This window comes from Platichthys flesus, chromosome 24 (assembly GCF_949316205.1).
Source record: "Platichthys flesus chromosome 24, fPlaFle2.1, whole genome shotgun sequence".
Taxonomy (NCBI): Eukaryota; Metazoa; Chordata; class Actinopteri; order Pleuronectiformes; family Pleuronectidae; genus Platichthys; species Platichthys flesus.
In genome coordinates, this window is record NC_084968.1 from 5,412,727 (window position 1) to 5,437,634 (window position 24,908).

General features: G+C 45.7%; 1 protein-coding gene across 1 annotated transcript; it reads left to right on the forward strand.

The window, feature by feature from the left end:
• Nucleotides 1-1,698: 1,698 nt before the first annotated feature.
• Nucleotides 1,699-22,958, forward strand: serpinh2 (serine (or cysteine) peptidase inhibitor, clade H, member 2). Its single transcript, XM_062384111.1, has 5 exons — nucleotides 1,699-1,843; nucleotides 2,817-3,460; nucleotides 8,443-8,535; nucleotides 9,023-9,255; nucleotides 19,770-22,958. The coding sequence occupies exons 2-5, from the start codon at nucleotides 2,824-2,826 to the stop codon at nucleotides 20,073-20,075; spliced, it is 1,269 nt and encodes a 422-aa protein (XP_062240095.1). The 5' UTR covers nucleotides 1,699-1,843; nucleotides 2,817-2,823; the 3' UTR covers nucleotides 20,076-22,958.
• The last annotated feature ends 1,950 nt before the right edge of the window (nucleotides 22,959-24,908 follow it).

A 24,908-nucleotide genomic window follows, 5' to 3' on the forward strand; every position in this document is an offset into this window, starting at 1 on the left:
TGTGTGCGCTTGTAAAAAGAGACAGAGAGTGAGAGTGGCAGCGAGCGCAGTGCGCAGTGTGTGTGTTTGTGCCTTCTGCTGTGAACGTGTTGCAGATAGTGCTGTTGATGGCTATCTTTGGGAGAGCGCTCTATTGATTTGACTGGGGTAAATAATTGGTTGGGTCTACAAGCTGTCATGTTCGGCCTGATTGCTGAGCATTGGTGGTCTGGAGCTGTTATCTTCCTCCATATCCCTCTCTGATCCTCCTCTAGCCTCCTTAGACTATCTCTACATGTATTGATTAGGACCCTATATGACTATTCTCCATCCTTCAATATGGGCAATAATCCCAGTCCCAAAACCGCATGTGTTACAAGTTATCTCCTCTCAGCTCCTTGTTCTGCTGCAGCGAGAGGAAAGGGACAATTTAGGAGGTGAAAAAAAAAAACCCATAGGAAAATGAGGAGAATACAGAATGAGGACATTTGAAGGGGTCAGACGTAATACAGGCTTGCATAGTCTGCCCTACTTTTCCTTGACAGTGGACTACATTATCGCCTCTGCTGCATTGTGAAGTGAGCTTGGTGTTACCTTGGACAGGGAGTGAGTGGGGCTGTCCCCTGCATATTAAATGCCAAATAACCACAACTTAAAGAATCATTTACCTACTTCTTCTACAAAGATCTGTCTGTCTCTCTGTTTTATATGTAGAACGAATGTCTCGAACCAATCACCTACATTTGATTGGCCCGAGGAAGTACGGTCCAATACTAACAGAAATTGTATAAACAGGCGACAAGTGCAGTAGGGTGGTGGGGCAGCATGCTAACTGTGAGTCTGAAGACTGAGGTGAAGGTGTCTTTTTCTACGTCTTTGCATAAAATACATCAGCGGGTAAAAATCACAGCCAGATCATTTCTGATAACTTGATTATTTTTATTTCACCATATCAAACTGACAGACATTCACAGGAGTCACAATTGCTGATGTCCATCTTGGCCACAACATTAAAATAATGAGTTTTCACAATAATTTTGCTTTGTTGCTGAAATGCTTATATATGGAGGTGAATTACTGAGCTTTTATTTTGAAGAAGTGTGAACTTGGGAAATCCTCATTGCAGACTAAAACAATAAAAAGTAGAGCTGTGAGTTGTGTATTTCCTGTGACCAGGGGCCGAGCAAACAGCCCATTCAGATAAGGCACTGCACAAGACTATATAAACAGTTTGAAGACTAAAATCTTAATGAAAATGAATAAATACAAATGGATGCTCCTTAACTAAACCAATCACAGTGCTGGCTCCGTGGACGTCATCCTCTTCGTCGGTGTCAAAGTTTGGGAGGCCCTGGGCCAATGTGCTGCTCGCGGAGCTGGGGGCGAAGAGAAGAACATTAGCGACCCCCCTTGAATGGTTTGGGGAACTGCAGCCCCAGACTGATCCATGGACAAGGAGCTTTATTTAAGTAAATAACTTCAAAAGTTTGAAAGAAGTATAAATCTGCTAAATTATAACCCCACCGCATATTTAGTTGTTTTTAACTGAGCTGCTTTGTTATGCTGATAAAAGGACGTTTTATATATTATTATATATTAGTGAAAAGTATTTTTCTATCCAGTTTTAAGCTCATATTCACGCTGTTATTTAAGCCTGCGCCTTGGAGCTGATTCCTCCAGGGGAAGTTCCGGGGGGCAGAGCCAGAGAGGTGCCCGGTAGTGAGTGCAGCTTTCCCGGTAAACTTCCTCCTCCGTGAGCTGCCACGTCGGAGCTCCAGCCCCCGGCCCTCACTTCCTCCGGAGCCCGCAGCCTGCAGCGGCGGACACACAGCAGCCGAGCGACGCCCGTTAGAATTAATTCACGGTAAAATAAAATAAAAAGTCAACAACCTATTTTTCCTCCTTCGCTTTCCTCTCTCTCTCTCTCTCTCTCTCTCTCGGCCGAGGAAACCGTCTCCGTGTCGGGCAACAGATGTTTCCAGTCGCCGCTGCCTCCGCTTCGACGAAATCAATGAGTCGTTCGTTTTTTTTTTTCTCTCTCCCTCATTCAGTCCCGGATTTTAAACGAAATAAAAATAAACCGGATCTTTTTTGAAACTTTATCAAAGTGATGCGTCACTGTGGGTGAGAAAATAACCAGTAATCGTGCAGGGAGGAATGAACAACTTTACTGGTGAGGGGGAGACGGGGCGTCTGTTCGCACAAGCAGGGGTCCGACATGAACACTGCTATAACAACATGCATGGTTATCACACTGGAAAAACATCTGCCAAAATATCTCTAATCAATAGTCTTATGAATTATTTTCTGTCTGTTTATCTTTATCCTAATCTCTGTAAACAGATTCTACATGTGAATATATAATGTATGATTCTTTTTCAGCATGTTTAAGACGCCTGCAGGTAAACAGTTATGTTTTTTTCTCTGCATTTGAAGAGCAGGATTTATTGATTTCACGATCAGATAATGTCCCGCTTTCACTCGAGACCCGGCGCTCACACTCGAATACACCCTGCCTGTGCTGATTTCCTGAGCTTCAGCTCTCCTCCTCCTTTGGCTCGCACTGCTCAGATTTTTCTTCTGCTCTCGGATAGTAGGTAAAATATCAGACGTTTGGGATAAACCCCATGGGAGAGCAAAAGAGGCCTAACGCAAAATCTATATCACCAATTGGTTTACTTTTATTTTACAAAAAAGTATCATTGTGTGTGTTTTGTTTGAATTGTGAGATAACAGAATGTAGTCCGAGAATGGAAGACCCTTGTCTACACCAGTAGAACCAAAATATTGCCAGAGACTATCTTTCTACTGAAGCCCTTCCCGTTCTTTCCCCCCAGATCTGCCATGCCTCCCAGGCTTCCTGTCTATCTCCTCATTACTTTGCCAGTTCTCCTGGCGCAGGGGAGCACCACCAGTTCACCTGGGAAGAGCTCTTCTCCCACAGCCAGTCCTCCCCCCCGCCCGCCTCCTCCCCTGGGCGACCCCAGCTGGGCTCTGGGTCTGCGCCTGTATCAGGCCCTACGCTCTGACCCCAGCTCGGTAAACCCCCTGTTTTCACCTCTGCTTTTGGCCTCCTCACTTGGAGCGCTGGGCGGAGGAGCTGCGGGCTCCACCGCCAACCAGCTCAAAGACCTCCTCAAGACTCCCACCCCCTCCAAGACCGGAGCCCAGGCAGGGGAGCTTCTGTCCGGGGCGCTGAAGAGCTTCGCCAAAGACAACGCGACCGCTTTTCACCTGCACACGTCCTCAGCTGTGTTTTCCAAGCAAGCCCCTGCGATCACTCAGGCCTTTGTGAAGGACAGCCAGGCCAAGTTCGGGCTGCAGCATCAGCCACTGGGGAAAGGAGACTCCAAGGCTGACCTGAAGCAGCTCCATGACTGGGCTAAAGACGGGCTTGGGGGGCTGGAGGCAGCTCCTATGGAGGCAGAAATCAAGGCCAAGGCCGGAGCCTTGATACTGGCTAATGCCCTGCACTTTAAAGGTGAGTATTCATAGTGCACACTAGATACACAGGTTTTAGACTTATTTTGGTTTGTAGTTGTACGATTGTGGAAATATGACTGACTGTTTGGTAATGGGAAATGATTTGAATTAAGAACACATGCAGTGTCCTACCAGGTTGGACGTAGACACATGAGGTAGCAGCATGGCTGGTGTGAGAAGACGCTAAGAAGACTGGTGTGCTCTGTAATTGTACAGTCATTTCAAATTATGCAATGTCTAAGTACTGTAGATGCATGCTGCTTCGGATGAGAAGTCTTCGAATATTAATATGGCGTGCACGTGCTCCATTTTCAGCGTTTGGGCTGCGCACAGAGCCTGGGCGGCAGTTTGCCCGCCACCCTGTGTGTGTCAGCGTCCCCACCTGTGTGCAGAGTGCATGGGTGTCTATGTGCCTGCATGCGGTGGACTCCAGCTGGTGGACACAGCGGATAAAGGATGATTCCGGGGTCCATCGCTGAGAGCGCATTCATCTTCCATTGGGGGGTGATGTGTCATCTTAAATAATTGAGTAACAAGTGTCCAGAGGCTCTCCCTCAGTGTCATGCCTAACATCTGTGCGTGGAGCGCTCCAAGTCTGCGGCGGCACAGCTTGGCTCGGATCTGCTCTCTGTGACGGGCTGCCGGGGCCAGAGCTAGTCAATGTTTCGATGCGCGTTTCGAGGCTCCATCTGCGATTTAACAGTTGCAGCATAAAACACATCCATCTCGTCATTCTGTAAAAGGATATAGCTGGCTTCATTTCACTTTTATTAGACTGTTAAATACTGTCAGTAGATTCACGATGGGGTTTTTAGTTCATAATGAGCCACTGAAATAGCAAATAGCTTGTTTTTCCTTCTCATGAATGCGATGTAATGTCATTTCACGAATGTAATCGCTCATCTCTGACGTGGAATCTCATTTTTGCTTGCAGTCGTCTCAAAAGGACGAGGATGTGTTAAACATGTCCCTCTGCTGCACTTGGTCTCTTTGTCGTGCGCCATTTGTCTCTGTTTTTGTGCTTTTGTCATCGTTTATCGCGCGTCTAATCCAGCCTGTCTCTCTTCTTCCCACGTGTGTCTCCCGTTCACATCCTTATCCGGGTCCATCTGCCTCCTTTCCTTCTGTCTCTCCTCCTGCAGGTGTTTTGTCTTTTTTATTAGGTGCAAAGAAGGCGAGGCAGCTGAAGTGAAAACAGGTTGCCGACAGACAGAACCCCGCAAATACCATTCCCTGACAGACTATATACATCGATAAGCAATTTAATTAATTTCCTTTGTTTCATGTTCTCACTTCATTACAAAATTAGTTTTCCTGCGATACCACCCTCGTTGGTTGGTGCGTTTTTGCGCAGTAAATATACAAATTAGATCATACGGCAGATTACAGCGCACAAATTAGATTACGTTAAATTGGATTCCTTTGGTTTGGATTCATAATTTGAAAGTGGTCGATAGTTTGCCTCGTGCCCCTACTAGCCGCCTCTGGTTTGTTATGATTTTTGATTTTATTTGTCTTTGATTTCAGGGTCCTTAGGCGCTTCATAGCGTGTGATAGTGTAATGGTTTCCGAGTCGCTTCCTTCCTCGCCTGTTTGTTTCATTTGCGTTCCCTTTAGTTGATTATTCAAGAGGGGGGGGGGGGGGGGGGGGGGTTAAAAAAGCTCTTTGCTGACCCTCCTTCCCTGGGCTGAACACAGCATCCAAAGAAAGGGAAGGTCAGGGGCAATTAGTAGTGGAACATGTTTATAGTAGAGCGATGGTAAAAGCAAAGAGGGCTGCGGAGACGGAACAGCGCAAGGGAGTAATTTCTGGGTGGGCAGGGGACAAAGAGAGGCAGAGCCAAAGAGACGGCAGAGAAGTAAACAGCGACAACCGAGGGAAGTAAAGAAAGAGAGGGAGGCCTGCTGAGACGGTTGAAAGAGATTGACAGACATAGCGGAGCGTTGTAGAAGGCCTACCTTGGGAGTTCCAGTCCACACCAGTTAATTAATTCAGGCTTTGTTCCTGATTTAGACAAACAAACACTGGAGACGGAAGAAGAAAAATAAGATTCTGAACCAAAGGAAAAAAGAAAAGTACAGAGAGAGAGAGAGAGAACTCACACACAACATGGAGAATGAGGAGAACAACAAGTCCCTTCACATTTGACCTCTATTAATAGCTTGTGGAAGTACTTGTAATGTGACTCTGGAGAAGTGGATGGAGGAGGAGAGGGAGCCGGTTCGCTCCCATCGATTCTCCTGCCTGAAGTTTACAGTAAAGCCCTTTTCAGACATGACCTGGAGAATTGGCTACTGGGTTTACTGGGCAGTCTGCCTTTCACACATGCACAGCACAGCAGGAGGTTCTCTGCACAGGCCAATTCAAAACAGCCTCAAATCCTCTGCATTACTCAGGGAGAGAGGTGGAGCGGTCGAGTGCAGCAGACAGAGGCAGGAAGTGATGTTATCGAACCCGGCTGTGGAGATCATGTGATTTTTATTGAAAACACACGGACGCTGGTGTCGACTCTTATCACCACAAACTCTCTGGGCATCTTCGCCTATGGCGCCAACGTTTGTGTCACCGCTTCTTCACGGGAAAATATTTGTTTCCTCTTAGTTCTTTACATTTGTGCATCTGTCACCGGCTCGTGGTGAATCCAGCGGGGGGGATCCCCTGCTGTGCTCTCCAATCAAACTCCCCGGGAGTTCCATAGACATTATACGAGGAGGCCAGGGGAGAAGGTCTACGGAAGGTGCAGAGCGTCTCATTCGGACACGGAGTAGCTGCGGAGTTCAGTTCGTGTCTGAGAGCAGATTGTGTCTGTGAGTGAGTGGTCGATGGATAGTAATGCATTCGTATTTCAAATGATGTCTCTGCCGCAGCACGGTCCTGTTAAGGAGAATAATGTAGTGCAGGCCCATCTCGTGGAGACATGAGAGTCACAGAGATCAAATAGAGTCTGCTGAGCACGCCGGTGAGCTCATAGATTTACCCCCCCCCCCCGTCGCCGCTTGATTACATCTTCTTCGTATTTACACAGAGACTCCTCATCATCGTGACATCACGCGCACAACACGGCTGCCACTTCAGGTAACCCTCAGCCGCTTGTTTTGGCTTCCAGCGCGATCATGTTTCTGGCTCTGATGTTGACAGGAAGCGGAGCGAATGTCTGTGACCTGTGCTGGCGCGCCCGGGAAGCAGAATCACATGTCACTCTGCGCTGACTTCTGATTGGCTGGGGTCCAGCTGAGGCTGGGAGGTTCTTGGGGGAGTCTAGCGCTGGAACAACAAGTAGATCAGTTGATCTGCAGAATCTGATGTGACACCAGTTTTGCTATGGTCCCCCCCCCCCCACCCCCCCACCCCCCTATCTTTCAAGAGTGTGGTCTTTCAGTTTGAGAGCAGGACTTATTGATTTCACGTTCAGAGGCTATTTCATTCGTCATCAGTGCAACAGATTAAGCTGATTTACATGTCTGACGGGGGATTTCATGATTTCTTTCATCCAAGCACCACTGTAGGTTTGGAGTTTCACTCTCCTGCTCAGTGATATGACAAGAATAATCAAAACATCCGGCAAGTTCTGAAGCAACATTTTCTCCGGGTGTCCCTAAGAATTTCCCTCGAAGGCCGCGGTGAGTCCTGACTTTTGATTTGGCCCCCAGCATGTGACATTGCTTATTCTTGAGCGTCGTGCCTCGATAACTGCTGGATGACCTCTGCTGGAGAAACAGATGTCACCCTCGGGAAACCTGGAATCTCCCCTCAACACCTCATCGTCACAATCATCCAGGTTTAAGGTTCTGTCTGTCCGGTCACTTGGTTTACACCTGCAAAACTAATGACCTTCCGATCAGCCTCGGTTGTGTTCAGTGCTTGTTAGCAGACATGCTGACACGCTAAAGTAAGATGTTGAACGTTGTAAACCTTGTACCTGTTAAGCCTGAACGTGTAAGCATGGGCATTGTCAGCATTTTAGCATGCTGATGTTGGCATTTAGCCTCATCGGGCTGCTTGCATGCCTGCAATCTGCTGGACAAGTTTTTAATCTTTGGCAAGCTCCCCCATCTTGATGGTCGTGCAGTACTTCATCCAGAGCACCTTTTTTAAAAATCGTCCATCAAGCAAATCACCGTCAAATGAGGCAATTATCTGCTTTACTCTGCCTTACATCATTTTAAATGGAGTATTGTGTCGGACTGTTGTTGTGAGCGAAGACGCAATCTGAAGATGTCACCTTGAGCGAGGAGAACTCAACGGGGGGGGGGGGGGATTCATCATTCCCTGACATTTTATAGACAAATCAATCGTAAATACTTCACTTTGTGTCCAGTGTGAGTTTTTAATGATAAAGCCGAGCCCTTGGTCTCCAGACTTTCAGCAGAGCAAATGAGGCATTAGATTTCTCTTTGACCTCCTTGCACCAGAGCATTGTGTCACGAGTGCATGGCTCCCTTTTTGAAAATGATGAATCAATAAAATCATCATCAGCTTGAGCCCCGGCCGGCCCCGGGTGTCATTCACGAAGTGCAACTCATAATCTGTCGACCTTCTCGCTCCATCCACTGTGCCCTGCTCGATTGAATGGGCCATCAGCTTTGGCATTGTGTTCTGAGGTTATTACAACAGTAATTCCACTACACACAGACACCCCCCCACACCTAAATGGACAGCTGTCAGGGGGTTAGCGGGGCCAAGAGGGATATGGTGAGCACTGTGAGGGACGCAGTGGCCTTAAGGATCTCATAACCGCCTGAGTGTGGCACTTCAGCTCAGCCGCTTTGGGGAGAGAAGACATCTTTTTAATAGGCCGTACATATTGACGATTTATGAGCAGTGTCACAGAGAATGGGGTCTATATGTATTTTACAAGCGGGTTTAAGCTGGTGGCCGCCCTCTCACCTCTGCCAACCATTTAGCGTTAACTTACATCCTGTCTGCGTGGAGCTGGCTGCATTCAGAACGTCTCTGTGCTTGTTGGTCTGTTCGTCCAGGGCTGTGGGAGAGAGAGTTCAGCGAGGGGAGCACGGATCCTCGAACCTTCCTGGGGACGAAATACACCAAAGTGGTGATGATGCACAGAGCAGGTAAAAACAAGCCCCAAAACCCCCCCCCCCCACTCCGTCTCTGACTGCCGTTCTCCTGCCAGCAATTAAACGCAGCGAAAGGGAAAAAATGGCTTGAACATCTGTAAGGTCCAATCCACTTCCCTCCTATTTATCACTGTGTACCTTATCATTTATTTAACATGCCTTTCATATTTTATGCATCGTCTTAAAACAACAACAAAGCAGAGTGAATTTCTGCCTTGACAGCAATAAAAGACACACTGTGCTTTATTTGATCTTATAATATGAAGTCATTTACAATTCACGGTAAAGATAATGCCTTAGTGTGATCTCTCCGAGCGCATTTAGCAGGCGAGGACACCAAATGGCTGCTTAGCTGAATAGTCTGACCCAGCTTCCGAGAGAACAGCCGTCGAGAACATCTGCTGAACCGGTGACATGATGGCGAAGATTCTCCTTCTCTCCTTGACTCTGCGCCCGGCGCCTCCTTTGCCCTCTTCTCCAGGTTTGTACCGTCACCATGAAGACATGGGAAACATGGTGCAGGTCCTGGAGGCGCCGCTGCGGGGGGGCAAGGCCAGCATGTTGCTCCTGCTGCCCTTCCACGTCGAGAGTCTGGCCCGGCTGGACAAGCTGCTGACCCTGGAGCTGCTGTCCACGTGGCTGGAGAAGACCAACGTCACCAGCGTGACCATTTCTCTGCCCAAGGCCAACATTTCCAGCACATTCAGTCTGCATGTGAGTACAACAAACAGGTTTTATTGAAGTTGAACATTGAACCTTAACATAGAGATCTGAAAAATATGTAAATGAAGTACACTCAAATAGGACTTTATGATGAAGTTGTCACTAACATCTAAACTTTTTTTCCCCATACATTTATGTTTGTAGTGTGATTTGCAACAAAAGTGAGTTTCAGATTTCCAGAAGCATGAAAATTACATCTGTGGGAAGTTTATGAGGGAACCTGAAACTTCCCATTCACCCTTCACACTCTCACACCTAATGACCGTTTGGGAAGCAGGGCATTTTACGACTACTGCATTTTAGTAGTTGTCAACTTCTTCTACCTAATTTTACATGGCGGTGTGGTTTATTTATTTTGCTTGGCAAACATTAATACAACAAACACACAATATTTGAAATCCTTTTAAATAATGGTTAAGTAAAAGGGATTTGGCTTCATGAGAATAAAGTAAAACTAAAAGCTGGCCTCCCTGGTTACAGTATTCTAAAGTCCTTCCCCTTTTGTCAGATAACTGTCAACCCAACATGACAATACATAATGAACACACATATTTACTCATAACAACTTTAGCCCATTGAACTGGGGCAATCTGCAGAATTACGTACAAGTCGTCGACCTCATGAATTATAAATTAACGTAGAATACAATTCACTGTCTAAGCTCCCCTACTGACATGCCATTATTACCGATTCCTAATTTTATGGTGGGCTGAATATTCTTCTCTAAAACTTTGAGTTGTAAGTATGGAACATAATATTGTTTTATTTTGGCCTTTAAGAAGAATGTAACCTAGATATCACCATTTATTTTGGTCCAATTGAGTATTTTCGTAGTTTTTCTTCTTGCCAAACAGATGTATTGGCGGGACATTCCCTTTCTCTGCACTTTACTATAAAACATCTTTTTTGCCTCTCAAGGATTTTTATAATAATATTTCAATATGAGCAAGTTATCTGTGGCTTACGGAAAAAGAAGCCAACTTTGCTTTTAATTTTCTGTGAAACCCCTGGTGGGAAGTATTTAGTCTGAATGATTGTGTCAGAGAATTGAGGTTAACAGTGGTAGAAGTACTGTCACTACTTTGTGTAAGCTTGTGGTTTTGAGTGTTTTAAGTATTCAATCATATCTTGTTCTCTTTTCTTTCACCGCACCGAGTTGTGAGTGTGTGTAAGTGTGCATGTGTGTCAGGGTTACATTTTTCTCTTTGAAGGGGGCTCTTCGGAACCAAAGCAGGAGGGTAAGTTGCTCTTTAAATGAGGGGCTGATCTTCTTAGGTTAAGTGTTTGTAATTTGACATTGCACCATGATACACTCTAGTTCTGTATGAATAGCATTTAAATGTGTTACATTCACTGTTGAGTCTATTTCAGGCTAATGCATTCGGATATGCATGTGTACAAAGGCAGGAAGGGTTGTCTGGGTAATAGCCTTGGCTGATGTTGTGTTCTTCAAGTGATGAACTCATCCGTGTTTCCATGTGGTGGACATGAAACGGAAAGAACACAAATATGTATGTGGCTTCTTCGTGCTTTCCCAAAATCCTCTGGTGATGATCATGATTCTTCATCTCCACCAAATCCAGCCCACCCTGAATGAGTCCAATTTCCAGCCGCCTTGGCAGAGACGATTCTTGTCTTTCCTTTCTGAGGGAGGTTGCAGAAGTAGTGCTGGATTCTTCTTATTACTTTGTCTTTTGATCCATTCTCTGAATTGGCACCAAGCACAGCAGACCTAAGGTGAGGTGCTCATACAGTACAATGCACGGCATGTGCGCCAGAGAGGAGGTCGCTCTGTTTGTCTTTTTTATAATACTGCAGTGCCATTTAAAAGAGTGGATCCCTGCATTCAGCCACACTTGTTGTTTGTTCTCTTAGTTTCTGTTTTTCATTAATTTCCTCTACCCACACACACCGCATCATTTTTCACCCCAACTGTTAAATTGTTTTATATCTTCTAGAAGTGCGTTCATCATTCTAATTGTTCCTTTGTCGCCTTCATTCTCGTGTTTGTGTTTTCCATGTCTCTCTTCGTTTTTTTTTCATCTGCTTTGGTCACCTCCTCTTCCTGACATTCTTTTTCTTCCCTTTCATAAGATATTTTTTCTCCATTCATACTTTCTCTCCTCTTCACTTGGCTCTGCTCGTCCTCGCTCTCTCTCTGTCTGTGCTCTGCCTCCATGTTGTGCCGTGTTTCTCCCTCGTCATGTATTCCTCATCTTCCTCCAAATATTCTTCACCCTGCGACCTCTATCTCTTGCTTGCTTTTCCGTCTTCTTCTTCCCCTGACGCATTGGTGCCTTTAGTAACTGAGGCAGTGGCCTTGCTAAGCCTTTCCAGCTCACTGCAGACTCTGACTCAGGTAAGTTCAAATGTCACCCCTTCCCTCGCCTCTCCTCACTTCCTTGAGGTGATAGCTGTACTTACAGCACCAGACTGCAACAACCTTCAGCAGGGAATCGAACCCTGGCTGCTAAGAGGATAGAAGGGCCTGAGGACGACCACGGCATGCAGCTCTCTGGTGGGCTCCCAATACCTCCCACAGAACTCTTTTTGCAAGGTCGTGCCCTAGCCCAGGTGGTGGTCCGGATCTCTGCCCCTGTTCCTCCCAGAAGCAGCATGGGGCCTGTCTGAATCAGGAGAGAGGAGACGGCAGCGAGTTTGGGAAGCGCTGCTGGCCCTGTTTCAATTTAAAAACCCACGGGTTGTGTCTTCGTGTCAGGAGGCTAGAAGGGAGACTTAAGGGTAATATGACTCAGTCTCCATGGATAGCAGTATTCCAACTTCTGACCTTATTCAGGATAAGAGCGTTCTATTATGACGTTCACATGAGTTCCTCATAGAAATTCCATCTATATTCCTGTTCACATGTCACAGAGCAAATGGTCCTGTAGGAATCTTTACAAATGTGTCTGAATCTGAAAAATCAAAGCTCAAAGTGCTATACCACTTCTGACCAGGCATATTGCAAAGTGGCAGCAAACAGCCACAGATCACTGGCGGCTGATATGTAATGATTTTTGACTTACAGTATTTTATATATATATATATTGTAAGGCAGTATCTTGATACACCTGAGGCATGTGTTGTCAAGCAGTTGGTTACCACTATACAAAGACTGCTGTGTATGTGTTTACGTCAGAGTATCTGTGTCAGCTGGCGGCAGTGGGATATGAAGCCCCGCCTCCTTAGAGACTGCCACCTTAATCTAACACCTCCACCACTCGGCCAACACAACCAGTGAAGCTATGATTTATACTGTTATAATACTGTACAAATGAAGAAGGCAACATTACTATCAGTTTCCCAGTAACACCTCATTTGGTCACTATGCCATAACAATTGTAACCTCCTGAAATACCTGATCAAAGCTGCTTGACGAAAAAACAACTGTTACATTAACATGGACAGCAATATTTTGAATTATTGACCTTATGATCATGGTCCTGAAAGCGTATTACTGTGGATGTAGCCGGGGAGGAGCGCCAGGCAGACAGGCAGCAGGTTAGTGGCTGCTGATTCTAATGCGAGTGCATGGGGGTTGTTCGGGTTCACACAGGCCAAACCGACGGCTGTGTCAGGCTGCTGACTGGGAGATCAGAGAGTTGTCAGGCCGGTGGAAGAGCACGTATTTGACCGGGCCACAGGGTCCGCAGTGCAGGCAAGGCCACAGAGAGAATCACACGAGATCAGTCTGCTGATGTGGGGGCAGAGTGCAGAGAGTTAACCTTTTTTTCATTTCCAGTCGCGATAGAATGTACTCACTAAAGATTTCAGGTCTTTCAGAGCCCATTTTTCATGGGCTACATGATCCAAACTATTGAGATGATCATTAGATAGGACGTAAAACTTTGGTGGAACTACAGAAACACTTGATCTGACCGTGGGGTGTACGGAATGGAGGTTCTTCCCTCATAAACGATCCCTGGCGGAGTTCAGACACCTGCTTACAGCACACAAACCTGACCTGAATCTAGTTTTAATTTTAGTCTCTTATCAAGTTGCTTTTCCAGAATGAATGTAAATTCACCCTCCAAGGTCACTTTGATGCAATTTAAACAGGCAACAGAGATGTTCAGCGACAGCTCCAAATTAAAAGCTGCTCCATTTATGTTTTTGATGATGGATGACAGAAATGACTGAAACAAGATTTGTTAGCTCATCCCCATATGCAAGCAAAGTGGTCACACTGAGGAGCTATAGTTGTAATCAAGTTAAGGAGGCTGAGGTGAGCGTAACACGGTTAAGAAAGAATTGAAATTCAAGGCCATATACTTTTAGATTAGATTCAACTTTATTGTCATTGCACAGTACAAGTACATATACAATGAAATGCAGTTAAGCATTTAACCAGAAGTGCAAAAAAAAAAGGCAGTAAAAGTGCAGAGTGATGTGCAAAGTGCAATATGTAAATACTACATATACTGAAGTATTCCCAAACTCTTGGAGGACAAAAGCTCAACCCGGAGCGCAGCAAATCTGTCCAAGATAAAACATTTCTGAGTGTGAGCGCAGAGTTTGAGCACAAGCGGGGGCTATTCGAGTGTGAGAGCAGGGTTTTGAGAGAAAGCATTACAAAATTGAATCTGAAAGACCAAACTTAAGTGGAGATAAGAACAAAATTCAGCTGGGCTCATCTTCAGTGCTCACGGTTACTCATTCAGAAATCATGCAGTGCAGATGAAAGCTGGATTGTTTTTGCAGAATGAGTCTATTCAACCTAAATTGCCTGTGCACTGCACTGCAGCTACTTGTGACTTGTTGCACACACCGACCGCTATGTGGAGAGTGTCTTTGTGCATGTTAATGTGTCCGCTCTTCTCCATTTTCTCTCTGTATGATGAGGTTGACTCCTACAACCTTGGGATTAGCATAATTTTTTGCACAGAGTTAAAACATTTTCAGATGGCACTGATGCATCTTCACCTCGGCACCCACGGCCCAGAGGGAAAGCGCAACTGTTTGAATCCTCTGGTATCTTCCCACTGACTTTGTACAAAGTCGCTCCGCTTCTCAAATTTGCTTTGTGCTCAGCCTGAACACACACTTAGTGGGATAGAGTAGTTGCTGGTACAACAGTTGTGGATGACTGAGAAAGAAAGACGAAGAGCGAGAGAGTGAGAGAGAGGGGTTAGTTGAACCTGACAGATACAGAGGGCAAGCAAGAAAACCCCATTTCCCCAGGGCATGCTACGCTGACTGGAACGTATTACCATGTCCTCGTACATTGTAACCTCATCATGGACTGATGAAATCCACTTTGGCCTCTTTCTCGTTCAACAATCCTCTCTGCAGAGTTGTGCTGCCATGTTATTTGGGTAGCTTTACCCTGAAGAGCCAACGTTTGACATGAACATCGTGAAAGGGAAACCAAACTGTTGCATGAATCCTTTTATCTCTGCAAGAGTCTGAACCACTCACTCTTGTAAATACCCACAAGAAGCTCTATGCCGCTCTCATTATTTCACATAATTATGGATAAACGCTCGAATGCTTTGACGTCCGATAACGTCCTCTGACTCCTCACGAGCTGTCCCACTCAGTTTGCCCTCTCAAGAAACATAAGTGCATTTGAGGAATCATTACGAGAGGACTCAAGCTCTGAACAAACCCTCAGCCCCATCCAGTCTCATTTCATTTGTCACTGCAGCCCCTCTGGCCGGTGATAGCCAGCCATGTCTCCTCTGACAACCATTTTTTCCAATTGGGTAGGGCAAATAATTGCTCGTCGCCGTGCGTTAATACTGTTTACCGCGCTATCTGTCGGCCCACCATGGACTCCTGAGTCTAGAGGGCAGCATCTGGACAAACAGAGGATCATGGCAGTGCGTGCGTGCGTGTCAACTGTAACGCTCATGTCCTCTCTGCGAGGCAAATGAGATCAAACCAAACCACGCACCTCTCCGTCACGTTGCACCGATTCGCCACATCCAAATGCATCTATTCCCTCCTTCACCTCTGTCCCCTCTCTCTCTCCGTCATATCTGTCCCGGCGATCTAATTCCCTTTTTGTAGGTCTCACATGTGCCTCTAATACGCCATCACTCTGCCAGTACCTTGGCACCGCCGACCTAAATAGGAGTGACACTCGGCGGGGCGAGTGAACTGGAGAGGTGGAGGAGGACGAGGGGGGGGTCAATGATTGCTCGGGGACATGGTGGAAAGTGTCACAGGGAACTATAAATACCTGCAGAACTCTACCTTTTTTCTCTCCGTCTGTCTGCCTATTTGTGGCGTTCTCCTCTGTTGAAGGGCACACCGAGATGGAGAGCCCTCTTAACTAACCTGGTCCGGGGGTTACCGAATAAACCCCCCCTCACCGCTCTCTCCCTCTCTCTCTCTCTGATCCAGTGCTGACCAGGCCACACACACACACAACCAGACTAATGGCCGGGCTTGAGCTCCATCCTGGCGGTATCTCCAGTCGCTGACTAAGACATATGAGTGTGCACCGGAGAGCTCACTCAATCATGGCTAATGAGGTCAAAAGGCCATCAAATATTTACAAGAGCACACTCTGCAGTGTACAGGGGCGGCTGCAGCAGCCCCGCATCACATGAAATGATCAGATGCATTTCATGGTCATTTGTGAAATATTATCCCGCTAACAGCTCAGGCTTTTTTTTCCCTCCTTTTTATGTTTGTGGTAAAATGTCCTTGTGGGATAAAAACCCGGCTCACAGTGAATGGGTTGCCGAGTCTATTGACCGTGCTAAAGAGGTGAAAGCCCATGTAAATAAGATACCAGCCGGAGTATTGCTGATGAGACTCAATAAAGAGATGGAGATGCTTTGAAGCCTTAAGAGCCGATGTGGAGAGAGAGAAAGAGATGTGTGTTTTTTCTTTTCTTTGTTAAGCCTGTATTGAATGGGTCCGTGAAAGGGAGCTGTGGTGATGCCAGTGCCAAATACTGCACGCTCGAAACCACCCACACACGATGTTAGGGGGCAGTATTGAATTCGGCGGATCATGACTGGGGTTGTTTAATTTGTCATCGGCTTAGAAGAACCATTTTGTGGCTTGTATTGGGGGGGGGGCTGTAGGACGGAGGGAGATTTTACCTCTTACCGTTATCGTTGGACAGTTGTCGCTTGTGTTTGGTCGGGATTCGAGCGTCACAGCTATTTGGACAGAGTTGGCTACTGGTTGTCTAACTTGGACCAGAGGATGCAATCATACAGTGTGCAGCATTTAAAGTTGCCCTTTAAAATATATATAGCTTATATATAACAGTTATATATATCTTTCCCCCTTTTTTTCATCGGGGTTAAATTGAATCATTTCTGTTCTGATGCAGCTTAATATCTTTCATTTAAACTCCTTTTGATTGTTGCCTCCACCAAAGTGTTTGTTTGTTGATTAGCAACACATTGTGAAAAGATGTGGTATGATTCAGGGAAGAACTCATTAAGTTGTGGTGCAGATATGGATTATGGGAATGGAGCCAGGATCTTTTTTTCATATTCTTAAAGATTGCATTTATTTTTTATTTCTTCCAATTTCCGAGGGAAAAAATTCATGTTCTTTATTGGACATATTAAGGAAACTGATGTCTTTGAGTTCTTGCGGCTTGATGGAATTGGAGGACTGTTGTCTCTTCAGCCTTTGCAGAGCTATGCACTGTACTGATTTTTCTAGTTGCCACTGACATTTTAGCCCCTTGAACCACATTACTTTAGGAAAAAAGTGTTGAGGAACATTTTCAAATTAGAGCTAAAACAATTTATTGAATGATCAGTTATCCACTCAACAGAAAAATAGTCACTTAAGTTTGTTTAAGCCAAATGAAAAATATTATTCTCAGCTTCTCAACTATGAATGTTCTACATTTTTCACGACTGAATAAGATTTGGATTTTTACTTTTGGTTCTTTGTGCTCTCAGCACTCATTTCTTTTGGACAGTTTAAAACTTTTAAGAGAAATGAATTCAGGAATGAATCTTTACATTAATTAATAATGAAAATGGGGCTGCCAGTCTCAGTTACTCCTCAGAGAAGGAGCTGTGACATGTCCACATGTGACCGGCTGCCCCCGCGTATGCCTTTTAAAAGCCCCCACAGTTCAACAAGCTACTTAGTGAGCTCAACCATCAAGCCTGAAATAATGTGATGCAGAGTGCTGCACGCCTCAGGGTGGATGCCATCCTTCCTCAGGTCTGGTTAGATTGCACTGCTGTAGGCCAAGTAAGCTACACTCTCGCCCACACACCCACACACACACACAGAGGAAACCACCGGCTGACAATGCCTGTGGCTCCCACTCTCAGACAAATAGCTCATTGATGCTGTGTGTGAGGCATCAGCAAAGTCGGCCCAGTGCTGTTCCATCTAAGATTCATGCGGTGCTTCAGAGAGAAAGGGCAGCCAAAGAGCACCTCCCCGAGGTTTCTCTTTCCATATAATGCAGTGCCACACCTCTGCAGTGCACTGGTCCTTCCTGGGCTTCTCCAACACCCCTGGCCCGTTTCCCAGCACGCTGCCACGGGGTCCCTTCATTTTTAAACACTTTACAGCTTAAAAGATATAATTAAACAAATGCTTCCGCCTCCTCATGCATAGCAGGTGAGCCAGAGAGGAAGCCTAGGTCACGTGGGGGTTGGTGGTTGGCTTTTCATATGCATCACGGTGGCACATGCAACACTGCAGACCAAATGAACCCGATTGAAAACAGATGGACGTGTTCTCAGACTTGTTCTCTGGAAAACCTACGAGTTTGTCTTTCACATATGAAGAGGGCAACAGGAAATTGTCTGGATCCGGTGAACGCTCAGGCGGGGGGGGGGGGGGCGACAGCCGGGTCGAGCATGCAGGAGGCAGGACGCGATGCATAATGTCCGCCGTGGAAATCATGTGTTTTTGTTTACGGCATATCAACAACACCGTCGGCTGTCTTTCCAGTTTGACATCTTTGTCTGGGCCCTCTGCGTGTATGGCACCTCCTTTTTAATTTTATTTTTTTCCAGTTTTATGAGCACGCCCATTTGAAATGCTTGAAAAAGTCTGGAGCAACTGATGCAGACATTTACATTCTCACAAACAGCCCCTCACCTCAATGTATGACTCAAAGCGGCTGCATAACAGAGAAATAGAAAAAGCTTATTTTCCTTATGCACACTTTTGTCTTTAACCATTCGAGGAACCGGTAAGTTTAAGGCTGTCTCTGTTTCCTCCTCAGATAAGGAGCGAGAAACCTTGAAAACCACCGCCGGCAGTGACGGAGAGGTCGAGAGAGAGCGGCGTATAGCGAGGCGCGTTGGCCTGTCGAAGAAAGAGAAGGATGGGGGCGTAAGGGAAAAAGACAGAGTTAGGAGCGAAAAAGCGAGTGAGCGTGTGCGAGAGAGATGAGATAAAATAAAGGCACGTGGGGCTGATGAAGGATGGGGATGCCAGGCGAGTGGCAGAGCGGCAGTGGGAGACAGTGATGCAGTGGTAGCAGGTGGAAGAAGAGTGGAGGAATAATGGATGAGGACAATAGAAGTGCATTAGAGCAGGAGGTGGCGTGTGTGGGGAGAGGGGAGGGGGCGCTGCATGGAAACATTAGAACGGGAGTGACAGATGCCTACAACTGTACATACATCTACTTATTTCATGTTTGGCTGTAAGCCGACATGATCCAGTTTAACTTCCTCTTGCATGCACAAGCGGGAAAGCAGACGTTCCACAGGGATTATTCCAATTGTCCATTAGGAGAAACCCAAAGTCAGGCGAGGCAGCACCCAGACGACTCATCCGAATGATTTAGTGTTTTTTTCTTCTGCCGGTGGAAGATATCTCCTTTTAAAAAAAAAAAGTCCAATCAGCTCAAGTTTGAACAATGCTACAGTAGACAACAATATTGTCACAGGCTCGTCTGTCTCGGCCTCCTGCAGATCCACACACGAGCCGGCGCACGCTCTCCTCTGGCCCCGGGAGGAGCCTGTCACTGTGAGTGGCCCTCTTGCCACGGGAGGATTAAACTACCTGTCATGACGACGCCTTCCCGCGGAATTCATATCAGGCAAAACAAGGGGGGGTGGGGTTGCTGAGGTCACGGGGCATCACTCTTAAATTATTCATCCTCTGCTTCCTCCTTCCGTCTCCTCTCCGCCTGTCGCCCACTTTGTTCTGCCAGCTCGCAACAAGGGCAACTGTCAGCCCCCCCCCCCCCCCCCCCCCCCCCTCCATTCTCTGAGTCCCGCGATAGAAAGTAAATAAACACGGTGGGGGATAAGCTCCCCTCCCTAAAAAGTTAATGATTGCCTGTTTGAGGGGGTGTGCGCTTATGTTTACGTTAATCATGTGGCGAGGTCCCGGAAGGCCAGAGCATGTCTCACACTTTTGGAACACCACAGCATCATGACATTTTGAAATGGGCCTTTCCTCCATCTCGTTGTTTGGTGTCTTTGCGTGCATAATTGACCGGTGCTCCAGCAGTTGTGCGTTTGCATACGCTTACGGGACAGCCTCAAGTCCCGGGAGATTCCAAGCAGCCCTCTAAATTCCATCCCTCTGTTGTTTTTCTGTTCCAGAAACCTCTGCTCGCTCTGGGCTTGACCGATGCCTGGGACCAGAAGGTGGCCGATTTCTCCGGCGTGTCCGCCAAGAGCAAAGGGAAGCTTCATCTGGGCGGCGTCCTCCACTGGGCGTCCATGGAGCTGGCTGCCCAGGCCGGGACAGGGGAAGCAGATCTAGAGGAGGAGAACGTAGAAAATCCCAAGATGTTCTACGCCGATCACCCCTTCATCCTCTTCGTTCGAGACAACGCTACCGGAGCCCTGCTGCTGATGGGAGCTCTGGAGCACGCGGACGGAGAAGCCCTCCATGATGAACTGTAGCGCCCTCTTCCATGTATCCCTGTCATTTAAAAAAAAAAATCTCCTTCACAAACTTTCTTCGTCAAGACATTGCCATTCACTATGGCAATGTATCACATCAAACTACGTCTGGCTGTCATACACTGACACTGCATAGTCTGGAACTTACTGACTGACACTGACACTGACACTGCCATACCTGACGCCTACTGACACAGTCTCACACACACACACACACGGAGTGACACATACATGGCATACATAAATGACAAATCTGTGTAAGACAATACGAAAGTTGACAGTTGCAGCAAAAACACTAACTTTGAGGGACTGGTTGCTTTTTCTCTCACACGCACACGCATACACACACGCACACACACTCTCAATGATCTTGCCTACACAAAAGACAAGAGTGCACTGACAAACACCAAAATGCTGACAAGCAAAAGTGGCTACACTGACACGACACTCACAGCAGCAGCTTTTTTAGCGGACACAAGCTCACACTGACACCAGGACAGGTGAGAGTGTGTGTATGTGCTGTGTCTGTGTGTCTGTGTGTGTGTGTTTGTGTGTGTGTGGTGACCAGCATGTTAAGGACGCCCATGCAGCCTGTCTCAGAGCTGGCAGGGACCTGTGAGGGGGGGTCTCCTGGGCAAGATCTGAGGAAGACTGATGGATCGGCCAAGTGCTTATTGATGAGCCAGCTTAATGCTAATGGCCGTAATGAGTCACGACGCGTGTCAACAACACGGAGAGGACAGGGAACCTTTTAATCTCTTAATACCAGCGGAGATCAATTTCGCCGCGATGCCGTTGGAAACAAACATGACTGACATCGCTTGGCTTAAATGTAGCGGCTTAATATTTAGGACGATTACATCAGAGGTATTGATTGCCACTTGTGTTTTTGTCCTTTATATCGAGCTCCATGATGGATGGAGGAGTGAGTCGACTGAACAGTGTGCAAAACGATTTTTGAAATTATTCTAAAGATACATATTCCTGGGCGTGTTTCTCCGGGCTTCTATTCTTTTCACTTCAGCTTCACTATATTCATCGATGTCTCCGCTGATCTCGATACAAACCGATCAATCAATGCTGTGCTATTAGTTTATAATACACGAGGCGCTGCCACAGCTCCATCTTTCGTGACAGCACTTTCTTATTCCTTTTTTTTGTGTGTTGCTTTTCCCCCTGAACTAAATTGGCTGACATTGAGCCTCAAGGGTGTATGGAAGCAGATTTAAAGCCCTGAACCAGCGTCATTTATTGAATTTTAAGGGCAACACATGATAGACTCGCAGTGCCTGGAAAGTGCAGCAGCAACTTTGTCACCTCGCTCACCCAAGGCTTCCAAACAAGCAAAGCCAGGATGTGTTTCTACCATTTCTACTGGTTAATGAGAAGTAAAACAGAAAAAAGAATAAGTCTTTTTGCCATCCCTCTTAAAACAGTGTTACCTTCAGTGTTCTACTTGGTTTCAGGGTTATGTTGGCTGTCCATGTGTTTTTCTTCTCTATGTGGGACAGAAGTGGTGCGCTGAAGGTAAAAGGGAGACGTGTGCTCCATCAGCCCTGTTATAGTGCTAACTAACACAGTCTAGACACACAGCTGGTGTGTCACACAGTAGCTTTGTTCCTAATTTAGCCCTCTGCACAGGTCTGCTCGGCAACAGCGTGTGCTGTGCATGTGTGTCGGCGTGTGCGTTCGTGTGCGACTAAAGCTCCTACGCTGACCTCTCCGGAGCGGCCTCCTGTGCAGCAGAGGCTTGTAAAGGGCGCCATGCTGCAGGTCTCCCCCTACGCCGAGCAGAGCCCAGGCCAGACGAGCCGATGATGGAGCCGAGGCCGTCCGCTGTGAGCACATCAATCCGGCTCGTCCCGACACCAGCTCCCCGCTGCCTCCCCTTCACATTGTGTTCAGTCCAGAACACTGATCAGCACACGCACGCCCACATCCGCTCGCAGGAAGCCAGACAGAACCTGACAAGGAGATCGCGAGCCAGCCACCTCTGTGATGTGGAGCAGCTGCATGTGCAGTGTACCCGACAACGTGGGGTAAATAACACAACAATGTGTGTTATCTTTTTCTTAGAGGATGAGAACTTTCTCTGCACAAATGGCGAGTTTGCCAGTTGGTTGTTTGACAAGTTTTTGAAACTCATTTTATTTTCTAATGCGCATTAAAACTTTAACACATAGTTTACAACTAAATTGATCCCGCACTGGGGAATTTCACTTGCTGCAGTAGCCCATGGTCAGTTGGACCACGTGAAAGTGTAAAAATAGACTTACAAATGCAATTAAATCAAATCTAAAAACTAGAATATATACATAATATACAGCTTTTACTACAAAGCGAAATTTGTAGAGAGTTGTTCTTCAGTAAAGTGCAGTGACAGGATGTTTGGGCGAAGATGTAAACTGAACTTGTGCATAATATGAGGAGATATTGAAATAAATGTATACATTTGATCACATCTTGACGGTTAAAAGGAAGTTTTGGTACATAGTATGAATATGAGTATAAACTACAGTGTGCTGTAAATTCAGCATTGTATTCTAAATAGAATACTATATATAGTGTGGTATAAATGGGTGGATTTCCCAATAGGAGGCAGACATTTAGGAATAATAGAATGGGTATACGTTTTACAGATATAAACTCATTTATTGTGTACAAGGACACTACTCTGCCAAATTACTTTTTAATCAAAATAGTCCAAGTAATGGTGAGAAGATGTGATATGTAAACAGTGAAGCATTCATTTTACATTCTGAATAGTGTTGTGGAGCTTTCTAATTTGCAGCCATTGTTCAGAACGGTACGGTGCTGAATCACTGGCTAAGTCTTTACAACTCATGTGATCATTCTTAAAATAAACACCAACCTTGTATTGGAGGCAAGTCTCTCTGGTTCTTAATTTCTCTCAGAGGAACACAAGGCTGTTTATTAGATTTCTTAATTGTCCAGTTAATCCATTGTCTATTGTTTCCCCCCCCCCTCTATTTAAATTGTCACCGAGCTGTGAATTGCACAGTAGGAAATTAGTTTTCTCGATGATAGAATTTTTGAAAATCCATTAATTACGATAAATAACCAAAGTAGCAAGACTACAGGTTTAAAAATATAGTTATCCACAATAATACAATTAATTTGTTTTCACAGGAAGTGACACAGTGTCACCACAACTCTACTAAATACTTTATAAGCGAGAAGTTGTACTCACTGAGCTTTTTGAGAATGCCTTTTTTTTATATATTTTTGTGTATTTGGGTTTTTCAGTAGACTGTGTCTGGAAGTGCTCTTTGGCAGCAGCCGGCAATAATATTTTGGAAAGGTAATTGAGGTGAAATGCTCTATATGAGCTGCGAGGACCAGCAGAGCTTCTCCTCAGCCTCTCACAGGAAAAAAAAAAGATGTGAAGGAAATGTCATGTTTCATCTCTGTTTTCAGTGAAAAGAAGCTGCTGAACCTCGCCGTCCTCTCTGCCGCTCTCTGTGGTCGGTTCAACCGCCGGACACTCTGAGCGTCTGAAAAGAGTGCGAGGCAGCAAAAGAGCACTCGGGGCAGGGTCATCCCGGTTTGCACCGCAGCACCTCGAGAGGAAATGATAAAAGTGGCTGTGCTCAACCTGGGGGTCAACCTGCTGATGGGGCCGCTGCAGGGGCCCCCGCCGTTCTCACCCTGATCTTTTTTTAAGCTTGGTCAAATAGTAAGAAACGGCCGCGTCATGCATGAAGCACAGCAGCGTGTCATGCTTGTGTCCGACCACAGGGAGCACTTCACTGACAAACCGATGAAGCCACATGAACCCTCGGTCTTCTCCACGCCGCTTTCACTCAAACCTACAAGGAGAACAGACGAGGAGCATTTGACTCGATTTTAATGGAGATGCACTTCCCCAGCTATTTAAATAACAAAAAGGCCTTCAGACATAAATTTAACTAACAAGTGTTTACATGGCTTCAGCAGGAGTTCGCATCGGGCTATATCTCACAAGGCTGCGATGTGCTTCCCTGGGACTGCTGATGACTCGGCAGCTAATTAGCTAAGTAAAACAAACCACGTTAATTTTGCATGACTGTATAATTTTAGGCAAATATGTGGGACTGAATTTAGAGCCTTGCATAAAAAGATAAGATATAAGAAAAGTAAACCAGTGCTGAGTGAGAGAGCGTTAGCATTGACTTAATGAGCATTGCCTGAAAAAGAAGGTTTACATAAACAGCCTAAAAGAATGATGGTCTTACAATGCAAACACTATCAATCTCAGATGACATTTTTATTAACTAATAAAAAATGAAGCGCAGTCATAATCTACCAATAACAAACCTGTGTGGTGGAGCCACAGTGTGAGAATACAGAACTATTATACATAATTTGTCTTTGCTTTATTATTACGCATGTGAAGTTCTTATTTTTCATTTTGTTGAAAAAAAAATTATAGAGTTAAATCAAGTTTAAAAAGATTAAAATTCCACCCTAAACGAGTTGAAATCAAGCAAAATTATATATTTCAAACCAATTTAACAAATTTCTACAATTCTTTGCTTTACTATTCTTCCATCTACGTAATGTTTTAAAACTGTGTCTGATTTGTATTTTGTGTTATTTTTCGCGTGGTTTCTTTTTCCTCCATGTGCATTTGTGAACATAGTATTTCCTACACAAAATGAAAAGGGTCCAAATAAACAGTCTTCTACAAACATTGTGATTTTTGTCATAAGAAATATATTTCATCTTTTTTTCCTGACATATTAATTGTACCCGTCAATTTCTTCTCAAAATCTGAACGTAGAAAACATTTGATTTACAGGAACAAATCCAAAGTATTTAGTTGGTAACACA

What these genes read in the sequence shown, in the direction of transcription:
- serpinh2 (XM_062384111.1), top strand. Translation starts at nt 2,824, where the DNA reads ATGCCTCCCAGGCTTCCTGTCTATCTCCTCATTACTTTGCCAGTTCTC. An exon ending in GGTGATGATGCACAGAGCAG is followed by an intron (nt 8,536 to 9,022) that starts GTAAAAACAAGC and finishes CCTCTTCTCCAG; the next exon opens with GTTTGTACCGTCACCATGAA. An exon ending in CCAGCACATTCAGTCTGCAT is followed by an intron (nt 9,256 to 19,769) that starts GTGAGTACAACA and finishes TTTCTGTTCCAG; the next exon opens with AAACCTCTGCTCGCTCTGGG.